Source organism: Pelodiscus sinensis, chromosome 1, assembly GCF_052426305.1.
Source record: "Pelodiscus sinensis isolate ZL-2025 chromosome 1, ASM5242630v1, whole genome shotgun sequence".
NCBI classification, from domain to species: Eukaryota; Metazoa; Chordata; order Testudines; family Trionychidae; genus Pelodiscus; species Pelodiscus sinensis.
In genome coordinates, this window is record NC_143052.1 from 231,638,502 (window position 1) to 231,653,283 (window position 14,782).

Here is a 14,782-nt window from a genome sequence, read left to right on the forward strand (position 1 = left end):
CCAGGTAATTGTCACTATATATCAACCCAACAAAAAGTTGAAGGAACAGGTTAGAGTGATCTTTGGTAATTGGCCAACACACAACCGAGAACTTTTGAAGCACAGCCACAGAATTAAGGTAGGTGTGTGTATATGTGCGTGTGAACACACACACACTCCCCCCAGATTGTGCTTTTAAAATCCCACTTCAGGGATCTTTAAAATCCCACCACAAGATCTTTTAAAACACATTTAACAAAGATATGTCCAACTTCAACAGACCAGCACAAATGTTTGCAAAAAAACCCTGTCGCATTTTAAAGCTTTGTTTGAAATGGTTTATTAACATAGGACACACTACAAATAAGGCCAAATTTTAAATTACTATTAAGACAGAGGTTTGAGTCCATGCAACAACAAAGTCTGTCTATATATTTAAGTGGATCATATATTTTTTTGGAAGCTATTTTCAAATAATGAACCATGCATTAACTTCACTGCTGAAATTCTCCCAGCAAATAGTAAGTTTTAGGAAAACTAATTAAAAGGCAAACAAACAAAGTAGATTTGAGAAGTTCTGGATGCTTATAAATTTAGACTGACAGCCAGAAAAAAGGCTATAGAAGCTCAGTTGTAAGCAAATTAGTTCTGCTCAGGCATTTCAATTGTACAGCAGGACAAGACTCCAAGGCTGTATGCCCTAAAGTGGCCAGAGGAGAGAAGGAAGAGAAAATGGAACTGGCACAAACTTGTACACTTTCTCTTGAATTTAGAACTTTAGTTATCTCAAGGCTGTTCTTTCTGAGGCATCTGCAGTGAGGAAATTGGCGATGCTGCAATTGCCTCTTAAATACAGTTTTGTAGACTCAATAGGCTGCGATAATGAAGGCTGCCTATTTGTTGCTGAGTTGTATGTCCTAGGTGGTGAATATTAAGGTTTATAGAGTTCCTCCTACCTAGAGGAAAGTCTGAGGGGTAAAACTGGAATCAGAGCTCCTTCTGTATATTTAAAATGCTCAGTCAAGCAAAGAAGGGCTGTAATAAGCTCAGCAGGCTCCAGAATCCCATGGCCTGAGGTGGTGCAGCAGCATGTGCCCGTCAATCTTTCCTCTCTTCAAGGCCCCCAGTGAAACTCCACACAGATCAGTTTCAGGGGTCCTTCTGGCAGGGGTTTATTTATTTTCCAAAGCCAGTGAACCAAAATGGCAATAAAATGAGGCAATTACTCTGCTAGCCTCAGTCTCTGCCCTCACAGGTATCTTCTTCTCTCTTTGGCAATCCCCAAAGTCCCTGCCTTTCCTGCAACTCTGTCATCTGCCCTAGCTGCAGCTCAGCTTTCTAGCTCTGGCTTTCAGGCCCTAACTCTTTCAATCAGGTTCTCTTACAGAAGGCTGCAGCTTACTCCAGTTCTTCTCCACCACAGATTCCTCTGCCTGTCATCTGCTATCCTCAGTGTCTTTATAGACGCCAGCTTCCCCCTATCAGGCCCCATTGAAAGGCCATTTATAAGGGTGGACTGGACCAGTTCTCTCATCTTAAACTCAAAACTCCAGTCATCTGAAGAAGTGGGCTGTGCCCACGAAAGCTCATGATACCAGCTACATGTTTTGTTAGTCTATAAAGTGCTACCAGATCATTTGGTTTTTTTAAGTTTAAAAAGTCCAGTCCACCCTTTGACAAAAGCCAAAGGTTTTCTTATTTCCAGTGTACGTTAAGATGTTTTTTCAGTTCCTGAGATGGATGGTGTTCTCAGTAACACTTACAAAACTCTATTACATCAGTGCGGTTTCATAGGGGTCTATAACTGTGCACAATTTGGCAAATATGGGCCAGATAAAAAGGAGGATACATTCAAAAAACTAACCAAATGAGCATCTTCTCTCATTCATCAAGGTCCTCTTTGAAAGCCCACTGAAGTGACTGAGATACTTTCCATGTACAAAAGTGAGCTTTAGATCACACCTCAAAAGAGGAGGATCCCAAAAAAAACCTCATGTAGGGTACATCTACTTAGCAGTTAAGCACCTGCCACTGGCCCAGCTCGGTTGAATCGAGCTCATGGTGCTCAAGCTATACAACTGCTGTGTAGACATTCAGTCTCTGGCTGGAGAATACAGTGAGGAAGAGCCCTCCTTTAGTCCAATCCCGAAATCTACCCAGCAATTTTTAGCTCCGCAGCCAGAGCCCAAGTCAGCTGAGCTGGGCCAGCCATGCCATAGTGGTACTGAAGGACTTTTATTCTAGTGTACACACACTTTTAGTGGCAGTTTCCAGCTGTCAAATCCCTTTCTTGTTTGACAGTAAGTAAATAGGAACACTTGTCATTGAAGCTCAACTTCCATATACAGTACAAATATCAATAGCGTGATGATGGACTGAGGAGGATGAATACAATCAGTGCCTCAACTGTGTAGCATGGAAGATATATTTTACAAATAGATTGCTTGCTGTATAGAAAATCTTGTTCATTGTGGAATTCCACTTTTGAGTAGTGCAACACCTCCACTGAATAAAAGCAGATGTCTTTATTAAAATGCAGCCTTTTAATGCAAATGTATACTTTATGATAGTCTTGCCGAGATAAGCTCTAACATTTCTTCCTATCATTCACCTTTTTAGCAAAACATATCATGACTTGTATATAGAATTTGACATTGATGCTAGTACACACCTAAACATTAGCATACTAATTGAGGAAGAATATCTAAATATGTAGTTTGCATCCTTTTTTCTTCTTCTGTAGAACTCAAAGCTTCTGTAGAACTCAAAGCATTTTCACAAATTGGTAGAATAAGGCATAGAGTAGTTAACTGAATTGCGCAAGGGCACAGAGTAAGTAAATGGCACAGATAGGAATAAAATCCAGTGTCAAATCCTGGTGTCTAATTAAGTGCTCCAAGAAGCAGATTAATCTTTCCCCAGAGGCTCTGTTTGGTTTATATACACCTTTAGGCATATAAGTAAGTCCAATCTGAGCTAATCTGCCCTCTGAAGTAGAGCTGGCTGGGAAAAATGTCAACTTCCCTGCAAACATTTTCAACCAAACAGATTATGTTTCTTTGTATTTGCAGAAGTTTTTCTTGGTCTTTGGGGGGTTGGGAAAGGAATCTAGAAATCTAAAACTTAAAATGTTCAGTCTACTTGGAACAGCAACCCAAACTCTGTAGGTGCTTTTTTACTGAAAACACACAAAAAAAATGACAAAAAACATGGTTCATGTAAACTTCTCTTTTGTCAAAAAAGAATACATTTTTCATCAAAAATATTTTGATTTTTCCCCCAGCTCTATCAAAATCCAAGTCAGGAAGCTTTATAGGAACCAATTCTCATGCAAGATATCTGGGACTACATGCTTGTAGATAAATTACAAACATGGAGAGAGGGATTTGGTCACTTCAGCTTTTGGTTCCTGAATACGAAAGAGAAAAAAGGCACAAAGTGAAGTTTTAAAAAAATAAGCAAGTTTTTAAAACCAAAAAAATTATTTATCTTGAGGATTATTTTGAATTTTGACAAATATTTATGGCATTTCTTTTAAACCACATCAATTTATCTATCCTTTAAACATATTCCGATATAAATTAGGAAACATGTAGAAAACAAAATATCTAAAAATACTTTGCAGAAAAAGAGACCAAATATTTTTAGCTACAGTCTTCCTTCCTACCTTAAGGTATACAAAATTTTCCCATCATTCCATATTCTCAGAAGCTGATTGGGTGTAGTGATCCAGTGAGCTTCTGCTGTTTTAGAGTTTCGGAAGATAGTGTCTGGTATCCATATCAATCCAACCATATTACTGTTTAGAGTCAGTATTTTCATGGTGCTGTTGAAACGAAGACGACTGTCTGTCCATGTCTGAGCAAAAAATATATCTATTTGGTATTCCTGTAATTAAAGCACAACATACAAATTGAAGTCAGTTCCACATATTCCACTTATATTTGGTCTTTGATGGGATATAGTTAAACAGCTGTATCATCAATTAATGTAACTCAGGATAGTTCTAGTAAAATCAGTGGGTCTGTGTTGATTTACACAAACTAAGGATCTGGTTTTCGGAAGTTTTTTTTCTTTGTTTTCATTCTCAATTATTTTGCTTTAGGAAAAAATAAAAACAACGTGATCTGCATTGCCCTCTGTGGTGGAGCAAAGCTTGCTAAGCCAAAAGGTCAAAGAGGTCAATTGCTTAGGGGCATGAGTCATTTAAAATGGTTCCTGGGCCCCTGGCTGCTACCTCTGCCACAGTGCACTGGGGCTAAGGCAGGTCTGCCCTCACACTGCACTGCTCCTGGAAGTATCTGGCATGTCTCTTTGGCCCCAGAGGAGTAAGGGGCAGGGAATTTCTATGTTCTGCTCGTGCCCCAAGCATCGACTCTGCAACTCTCATTGGCCAGGAACTGTGGGAAATGGAGGCTGTGGGGCTGGTGCCTATGGGTGGTGATGCATGGATATCTCTTCAACCCCTGCCTAGAGAGTTGTACCAGTCACTCGCAGAAGCTGCCCAAGGTAAACACCACTCCCTTCATTCGCTCCTACATTCCAGTCCCCTGCCTAGCCCAGATCCTGCCCCCCAACTCCCTCCCAGAACTTGCACCCACAGCCTCTCCCATCTCCCAATCCCCTGCCCAGCCTAGAGCTAGCACCCTGCACCCAAACTCTCTCCCAGACTGACCCCTCCCACATTAAAACTTCCTCCCAGAGTCTGTACCTCAAACCCCTTCCCATACTCCAAGCCCTTGCCCTAGCCTGGTGAAAGTGAGTAAGGATGGGGATGAGTGACTACCAGAGGGAGGAGGGAGGAGTGAGTGGGGCAAGGCCTGTAAGATGGGGAAGGACAAAAGCATGTTCTCAGGGACGGAATAATGGAAGAGTTGTGTGATTAGTCAGTTGGCAAGCCTAGTGGACAGACACCTGAAAACCCTGGCCTGCCAGAAAAGCATGCTGAGAATCACATTTGGACGCTCACTGTGCACTTGCCAGCACAGGTGCAATCCCAGCCAGATGTTAGGTGGACAATGTCCACACGGGCACAAAGTGTGTGCACCTGGGGGGCCCTTTAACTGTTCTCTTCTGGGGCCTGGAATTGCTGTCGGCATTTGCCCAGCATCTTGATCATCCTTTTGCTTGCAAAGTCATTCTCATGCCTGGACAATATACCTGCCTCTGTGTGAAAACAGAGTCTTTAAGGAGCTGCTAATGAAACGGAGGTTTGAGATTCAGGTAGCATTAGACAAATATGACTAGTGCTGAAATAAGTCAGCTGAAGAATGATAAATTGTACCAAACATGGTACACATGCAGAGACTCACACAGTGTTCTGTTTCTAAACAGTTGCATGAATAGTCAGAAAGATACTGGAATTATAGATACTCATTTTTCTTTATAGACACCTCTTGTATTTCAAATGCCAAGAGCCAGAACTCTTCTGAGGCTATTATTAATACGCTAACATGATGGTCCCAATGCTACAGTCTTAAACTTTTATATAGTTACATTGTTATTGCCATGTTTCTGTTACTATGTAGTCATTATAAGGTGATAAAGTCGAAGTTAAACACACACACACACACGAAAGAATGTGTATATATTATTACATACCCCAAAAAAAATCACTTTGTTAACAGATATTTAAGTTTCAAAATCCAGTGCTTAAAATACCAGTCTCACATCTGCCTATGGGATCTTCATTCTGCATCCTGGTGCATCCAATCTATACACTGAGTGATGGGGTGGGGGAATGGGAGTCTTGCGGGAAATCACGATTATACTGTATAATTAAACACTTTATCATAATGCATAAACATAAAGAGGGCAGAATTAAGGTGTCTTGGCCAATCTGGCATTTCCTTGCTTGAGTCTTTGTCTAGCCTTATTTTCATTTAATATAGTTTTTCCATTAAGTTGCCTGGTTTTTTTCTTAGAAGAAAAAACATACAAATTCCATTATGTACACCAGTAACAATTTATCCATTGTATGTTATTAGCAGGGTTTGTGCCATTAATTTATCCTAGTATTCTAACTGTATCCTGAGAGCTCTCTGGTTATACTGTGTTATTTCTATAACTAACTTCTTTTGCAGGGCTTCCTTCAAAATTAATGTTATAACACCAGAAAGCCCTATTCATTGACACTATTATCTGAGAAACACTCCCTGGGACTCACGCCTTTACTTGATGAATAACTGATGGAAATGTAGTGATAGAGATGTAGCCGTTAGTCTGGGGTAGTTGAAGCAAAATGCAGGACAATGTAGCACTTTAAAGACTAACAAGATGGTTTATTAGATGATGAGCTTTCGTGGGCCAGACCCACTTCCTCAGATCAAATAGTGGAAGAAAATAGTGACTATTTTCTTCCACTATTTGATCTGAGGAAGTGGGTCTGGCCCAGAAAGCTCATCATCTAATAAACTCTTGTTAGTCTTTAAAGTGCTACATTGTCCTGCATTTTGATGGAAATGTAAGAATTCTTAGCATGTATAGGAATAACAGGTAATATATCACCTTACGATTTGCAGCATAACTACTAAGAGTTCCTAGAACCTTTCCTTTTAACATTCCTAGCAGGGATTTTTATTTCTGATTAGCTTTATTTTCAAGGGTAGGACTAGAAATTTGAAGCTGAAGGGAACTTATTTTCATCTTGGTGTGCAGGGAATTGTGCATCTCTTTTGACAAGAAAAATCTAACAAAGTATCTAGCTCTTACTTGATAGTTATTTCTATTTTTAAACACAGGGGAAGTATTCAGAAATTACAGGAATGGGGAAAATGGTCATAAAATGACCCATCTACATATTTTTAAATATCTTCAGAAATCATTGTTTTCCTACTGAGCCACTATTGCAGAGAGTGGATTATCCAAATTATGTTCTAATATTTTCTTGGTCTCTGCCAACTCCTCATTGCAACATCCTAGAAATGAAAAGCTTATATATATTCACCAAATACAGAATCGATTGTGCTAGACATGGTCACATGTCTAGCAGCTTTCCCTAACTGCTGAGCTTGTGGAACTCTAGTATGCAAGTAGAAACCAGTATTTACTGAGCCAAAGTTATGAGGTCATATTTATATATCTGGCTGATGAGTATGGTATATTTATACACAACAATGGACTGAGCAAATATATTCATATTTGAAGTTATTTTAAGGAAAAGAATGCTTCTTTTGATTGCCAAATTATTTCTAAATTTAGGATCAGCTGTAATTCTCTTTTGGTTTATTGTGCACATTTAGGATTTTGCTTATTCAAAAAGGGAAGATAGTCCTGAATTTTAAAATTTTATTCATGTTAAAATTCGACACTCTCCAAAAAGGAATGAACAAACACTTGAACTATCTCACCCATTACCAAGATAGCTTCCCCAATTATCACCTCTAATACCATTAACTCACAAACATCCCACTCTCCCCACCTCTAATATCAATTCACAGACACTTACCTTCCTTCCTCCCCCCCCACCCCGCATCCCCCTCCTGTTCTGCAATGTGATTTGTCCTTTTCATATGTGTTCATTTTTTTAATTGTATCCTTTGGTATATATGGTTGTGACTATTTTCTTCCACTATTTGATCTGAGGAAGTGGGTCTGGCCCACAAAAGCTCATCATCTAATAAACCATCTTGTTAGTCTTTAAAGTGCTACATTGTCCTGCATTTTGCTGGAATTACCTCATTCTTCAACCAAATAGTGAATGGGGTTTGGTAGTTAGCTTATTTTGTTTTTGAGCAAGAGACAAAGGTCAATTTTAAAAGCTGGGTGTATGAACTTAGGCTCCTTGGACCAGATCCTGAAAAGGTATTTATTTGCATAACTCTTGTTGAGTCCAGTGGGAGTCAGACACCTACGTGCCTTTGGTGATCTGGACCCTAAATTTTAATTTATATGCATCTACATGGAAGTGACTTGATTTTCTTAGACACTAAGGGTGTTTCTCCTAGCAGTCAATGGATAGCATTCATTGCAGGATGGAGGGATGTGAAATGGCCATTTAAACTCCACTTAGAGATTGTGCAAAGAGTCTAAAGAGTGTGCACCCGCAGGTGATACTTACCTTTCCATTCAATTATATAAGAAGGGCTTCCATGCTAGCCTGCCTCACATAGAGGTAAATATTTGTACCACAATGCATGAAAAGACAAGGATCATTTTCAATTCACTGGTTTTACCTTTTAGAGGAATGTCAATTATTTTATAGAAGATAATACTAGCATTTATGATATTTAGGCAAGACGTAATCTTTGTCGTAAGTTCTGTGTATAATCTTCTGCCAAGAAAATACTAATAGGAGCAAGGGGTGTGTGTGTGTGTGTGTGTGTGTGTGTGTGTGTGTGGTTTTGTGTTTCTGCTAACTCAGAGGAATACTTGATGAATGAAGAAATCAGAAAACAGAGAAACCAATCTCATCAGTTACGGCTAGAGACACATCAATTTTCTGAGCACATATTTGAGATGTTACCTACGTAAATACAATTTTGCCTGTTCATGGGAATAAATAAATTTAGAAATTCTATATAATAAGCCAGCTCCTAATTACTTATTTCTGAAATATAAAAGTAGTGTGTACCCCTTGGCTTGAGAGACATTGTGTACAAAGAATGGGAGGAGTAGAGAAGCAGGCCCAGGTCTTCATCAGTATTTATGGGAGTCTAAATATTTTTGAGAATCTGGACCATAGATATCATTGTAGTGGGTTGACTAATGTGTCTTAACTTAGCTATGATGGGACCATGACAATAAAAGGATGGGTTGTTGTGGAAAGAGTAGGTATATGTCTGGGGGGGGGGGGGGGGCGGGAAGAGAGTGAGGGATTGACACCTTTGGGTACTGGATGATCTAATGTGAGAGAATGAATTATTTAGAAGTATTTTTTGGGCATGTGGATTGGAAAAAGAAATTGCACATTTAGCTTATTTTCAAACCATACCAACTATCTCTTTGTTTCCTCATTCCTGAAGAAGACATGGAGAAAAACTCTTAAAAATAGTTCATATTATTAATGTCCTTATTCCCCAAAAGAGTAAATCCAAGATCACCAATCTTAATTTGCAATGCTTGGGTTTGCTCATAATTTCATTGAAACATCTAGAAAGACGATATGAGAGATCTTTTGCCAAACATATAGGAAAAAGGGGTCATGGCAAAACACTAAAAAAAGTCCAACAAGAGAATTGTTACAGCTAGTCATTACTTAGGGTCACTTTTTGAGCATTCAGTGCTACAGCTGTCTGTCTCAGGTACAACTTTTTAAGACCCCTCACAAGCTTTAATGTGTTTATACTAACAATATACAGTACTATGTAGCACTTTAAAGACTAACAAGATGGTTTATTAGATGATGAGCTTTCGTGGGCCAGACCCACTTCCTCAGATCAAATAGTGGAAGAATATTGTCACAACTATATATACCAAAGAATACAATTAAAAAAATGCACACACATGAAAAGGACAAATCAAATTTCAGAACAGAACATCCCCCTTCTGTTCTGAAATTTGATTTGTCCTTTTCATATGTGTTCATTTTTTAAATTGTATCCTTTGGTATATATGGTTGTGACAATTTACTTCCACTATTTGATCTGAGGAAGTGGGTCTGGCCCACAAAAGCTCATCATCTAATAAACCATCTTGTTAGTCTTTAAAGTGCTACATAGTCCTGTATTTTGTTTCAGCTACACCAGACTAACACGGCTACATTTCTATCACTATACTAACAATGTTCCTGTGAGGAGGGGAGGTGTGAATGGGTCTGAAGGGATTAATGAGAGCACGCGGGCACAATCAGCTTTGCTCTACTATACCTGCATGAAGCATCAAACCTGGTGGTAGCAGTTAAAAGGGCTGACCACAGCAATTCAGCTCTAACAAGGAAGGACAGCAAATCTCTGGAAGATACCCAATGATTGGAGCCTGGTGGGAGTCAGGTAACTGAGGGGGATACTGGCAAATAGAGGCTCTCTCAAGGAAGGTAGCTCTACAACGTGGGGGGGGGGGGGGGAAGCACTGCAATTGTGAAGTAGCAGCAAGAAAGAAGTTTGACTCTGTGAAGATGGGCCTGCAGGGAGCATGAAATCTCCAGCTGGGTCAGGGTCTGCCCTACAAGTGGAGTGGAGAAAACTTTCCTCAGTAAGAACAAACTACCTAGTAGGAACTGCAGCTATGAAGTGAGCCAGTGGGAGAAGCTGAGAGAGAATGAGACTAATGCACTAGGAGTGCAAGAAGAGTCTGAGGGAAAAGCCCAAGAAAGGCAATATGTAAAGTGGACCAGTGAGGTAGCTGGAGGTATGTGTAGTTAGGCTTTGATTGTCTGTTCAAGTACTGGAACCCACTATGATGCCCTACCAAGGAAGGTAGAGTAGAACACCCTTCCCCCAACACATGGTAAGGACTGCTGAACTCCCTGATCCAGAGGCAAATACTTAGGGTCTTATCTGAAGTTGGACTCCTATTTGTTTGACTTTTGGTACCCCAGATGTGGTAGGAGTCTGTGACAGTCAGAAGTCTGAAATACAAAAAGTAGCTGACTACCACAAGGTTAGAACAGCAGTCAGCAGGAAGCTCTAATATAGAAGAGATTGCAATGACATCCTTAGTCATCAGGTGGGGCACTGGTTTAAGAATTATGTTTATATCTCCATTTTACATAGTGAAACTAAGGCACAGAAGTTACGTGATTTTTCCCAAGGTAACACAGGAACGCTATAGTGGATCAGGGGATTTAATCCAGCTCGCCTAATTCCTAGTACAGTGCTTTTAATTAATTGGATAATCCTGTCCCTGCAGTCCATCAGTGGCCACTTTCAAGTAAACAAAATGACTGGATGTTCAGAAACATGCTAGATATCCCCCACAAAAACAAAGATATAGCCTCTGCTCAAAGGACTTAAATGTAGTTTGGCACAAATCAGCCCTATACATAAAAAAAAATACCTTTAAATAAACATGGGTGGGGTGAGAGAAAGCTAATGCATAGGTGATAATAATACAGATATACTTGTGAGATATAAACATATCAAAGTTTTTATTCTGACGTAAAATACATCATGGGTATTGAATTTGTTTTTAAACAAGTTAGGCATGTGGACACAAGACAACACACACAACTTTCTGTGCAAATTGCTTACATTGTCGACTGTAAATGCACTTTCTAGACTGTGTTTGAGGTAATTACAATTTAACTTGTTTAAAAATCAGACCAAATACCAGTTTGTTTTCTCATTCTCCAAGGAGACATGAAGAGAAACTTCTTCATGTTATTGAATGCCCTTGCTTCTCACTTGGGCAAATTCAAGACCACCAGCTTCTATTTGCAATGCTTAGTTTCATTCACCCATAAAATACATGAGTACATTTAGAAAGACAATATGAGGCCTATCTCACCCAACACATAAAAAAAAAGTGTAACAGTTTTAGGCAAAATACTAAAAATGTCCAAACGAGACAAAATATTACAATATCATAACTATAAATACACTATTCAACATATCAATCACTACAATGCTATATTTCTAACAGAGAAAATCTTAAGTTTTGATACATTCCAAAAATGCTGTTTCATTCAACATAACAGAAGAGTATATCGGAAATTGGTTCATTTTCAGATTTGTGAATTTTGCCTTAGCTAAACACTAATATTTGCAGTATTCTCTATATTGTCTATACAGTATACTTAGGAAAGACTGGATGTAATATTAGCTAAGGCATGCTTTTAAGGATCCCTGCGGTTTTGAGTGAGACAGATGACAAAAGGACAGTTTTCAAAAATGTTCTCATCTGCCCTTCAATTGTGCATATACAGTTTTGCCTAAAGAAATTTTGGACAATCTTGTGCATTTACCTGTTATACTCAATACATGCAAACCACTTTTATGCACAATGTAAAATTCAAGTGGAATTGGTGTATAGAATTTGTGTCATCTGATAGCACAAACAAATGGTGTGAAACTAATTTCCTATACACTTCCAAAAATAAAGGCCACATTTTGAAGATACAGCTCAAAGGGTCAGGGTTTCAACCAAAACTTCAGTCTCAAGATATTTATTTCCACTGGCCACATTTCAGAAAGACATTATGTATAGATAGAGATATATAGATACACAGATGAATACACATGCACACATATGTATAGTAATTAAATACCCAAAACACAATTCCTAAGTTACAGTCCACTATTATAATGTTTTTTTAAAACCAAAAAGAAATGTAATTCCTGTATAACACTTAGGGTACGTCTCCACAGCAACATTATTTCCAAATAACTAATGTTGTTTCAAAATAATTTTGAAATACTGTCAAGATGGAGGACTTCTTATTCTGATTCCTGTAACCGTCATTGTATGAGGGGTAAGGGAAATTGGAGGAAGGCTATTTTGAAATACGTGCTGGGTAGAAGCTCCAAATTTTGAAATAACCTATTTTAAAATAAGCTACGCAATTGACGTAGCTCAATTTGTGTAGCTTATTTCGAGTTAAATCCTGCTGTGTAGACGTACCCCTAGATAATAATCAAATGTACATTTTCCAATCATGAATGTTGAAAGTGTGATCTCAACTGTCATACATAGATAGCGATATTTAGGAAAAAAAAACCCTATTCTCTCTCCATTCCAGTTTCAGAAGTATACTCTAGTGCAGGGTTGGGAACATTTCAGTCCGTGGTCTGGATGTGGTTCCCAGGGTTGGTCCCTTGTGGGCCCCCACCTCCATGTTTACCTGCTCCTCCACAGGTATCGGAGTATCACAGCTCTTGTTGGCTGCTAATCGCCATTCACGGCCAATGTGAACAGCAAGAAGCAGCGTCACCTGGTCCATTGTGCTTCCCAACACTCGCATTGTCTGTGAACGATGATTTGCAGCCAACCAGAGCTATGATCCTTTGATACCTGTGGAGGCACAGGAAAATATAGCAGTGGCGGCTGGCCAGGGACTAACCCTGTGGGCTGCCATTTTTTGTATTGCCCACTCCTGCTCTAGTATTATATTATTCCATGGCTACAATGCAGTTATCTAAATTTGTGAGCATATATGCCGAAGAATAAAAAAGAAATTCTGCAATTACTCTTGTAAAATGTTTATATTGATATAAAATACAAACTCATAGGAGGGACAAAACAAATGCAGCTGGTATGTATGTGTGGGGCACTGCAACTTAAATTCAGTTTTCCTTTATTATTAGAAATGTAATAGTTAATATATGTAGGTGATTGACAGGTATTCTTGATATGTCTATCTCCCTACTAATTGCATGCCTGACATTAGAAGTAATTGTTGCCAGTGTGGTTTTTTTTTTTCCAATTTACCCAGATCTGGAAACCTCTCAGTTGCCATGGAAACACGCCCACCTCTATTCCTCTATATTGAAGCAATAGTTCCCCTCCCAGTTGCTATAGTAACAGCTTGCAACAGGTTCCTCTTCACACCACAGCTGCTATTCCGTTCTGCATTGCAGCTTTGGTCCTCACAGCTGTTAATTGCCTTATTGTGATGGAATCCACCAGAGCTGTGTAACTAGAACAGGGGTAGCAATAAGCAGCCCATGGGCTAGATGTAGTATGCCAGAGTTAGCTCCTGATGGGCCACAAGATGCTTTGTTTACCTAAGCACCTGCAGGCATGATTGCTCACAGCTCCCATTGGCTGCAGTTCACCACTCCCAGACAATGGAAGCTGTGGAAAGTGTGTGTGTGGGGGGAGGGGTGAACTACAGCCAATGGGAGCAGTGAGTAATCATGCCTGCAGGTGCTTATGTGAACAAAGTACCTTGTGGCCCATCAGGAGCTAACTGTCTTCTCTGATGAGAAAACTGGCTCTGGATATGGGTAAAGTGGAAGATATGATATACCTTGACTTTAGGAAAGCTTTTGATACAGTTCCCCCACAGTATTCTGGATCGCAAGTTGAAAAAGTATTGCTTGGATGACTGGACTTTAATGTGCATGGAAAGCTAGCAGAATAATCAGGATCAATGAGAAGTGATCTATAGCCTGATGTCCAATGGTCAGCTGGTATCAAGCAAAGTATCCAGGAATTGGTCCTGGGGCCAACATCTTCCTTACGGATTATCTGGATGGTGGAATGGATTACACCCTCAGCAAGTTCACGGATAATACTATGCTGGGGGGAGAGGTAGATATGGTGGAGTGTATAGAAAGGGTAACTTTGACAAATTGGAGAATTGGGCCAAAAGAAATTTGATAAGGTTCAACAGCGATAAGTGCAGAGTATGCACTTAGGATGGAAGAATCCCAAGTACTGCTACTGGCTGGGGATCAACCAGCTAAGCAGCAATTCTGCAGAAAAGGACCTGGGATTACAGCGGGCAAGAAGCTAGATATAAGTCAACTGTGTGCTATTGTTGCCAAAAAGGTTAACAGCACATTGGGCTGCATTAGTAGTAGCATTGCCAGCAGATGAAGGAAAGTGAATATTCCTCTCTATTTGTATTGGTGAGGCCACATCTGTAGTATCCCTTTATAGTATGGAGTATGGAACAACTTCCTTATGAGGAGCAGCTGAGAAAATTGGGCTCATTTAGTCTGCAGAAGAGACAAGTGAAGGGGGATTGAATTGCAGTTTTCCACTAGCTGAATGGGGTGGGGGTTTCCAAAGAGGATGGAACTAGGCTGTTCTCAATGGTGACAGATGAGAGGACAAGCAGCAGTAATCTCTAGTTACAGTGTGGGGTGTCTAGTTGGATATTAGGAAAAAAACCTCTTTCATTAGGAGAGTTGTGGAGGACTGGAATAGGTTACTTAGTGAGGTGGTGCAATCTCCTACCTTAGAGGCCCCACTTCTTCAA

At 39.6% G+C, this 14,782-nt stretch overlaps 1 protein-coding gene across 2 annotated transcripts in view; it reads right to left on the reverse strand.

Annotated features, from left to right (window-relative positions):
* The window catches only part of LOC102454358 (gamma-aminobutyric acid type A receptor subunit gamma3), a 304,822-nt gene that overhangs the window by 238,943 nt on the left and 51,097 nt on the right, over positions 1-14,782 (reverse strand). For both annotated transcript variants that reach the window (XM_075916406.2, XM_075916388.2), the window contains one exon: positions 3,647-3,867. In XM_075916406.2, the coding sequence (XP_075772521.1) occupies positions 3,647-3,801 (155 nt within the window). In that variant the 5' untranslated portion in view covers positions 3,802-3,867. The remainder of the gene's footprint in view (positions 1-3,646; positions 3,868-14,782) is intronic.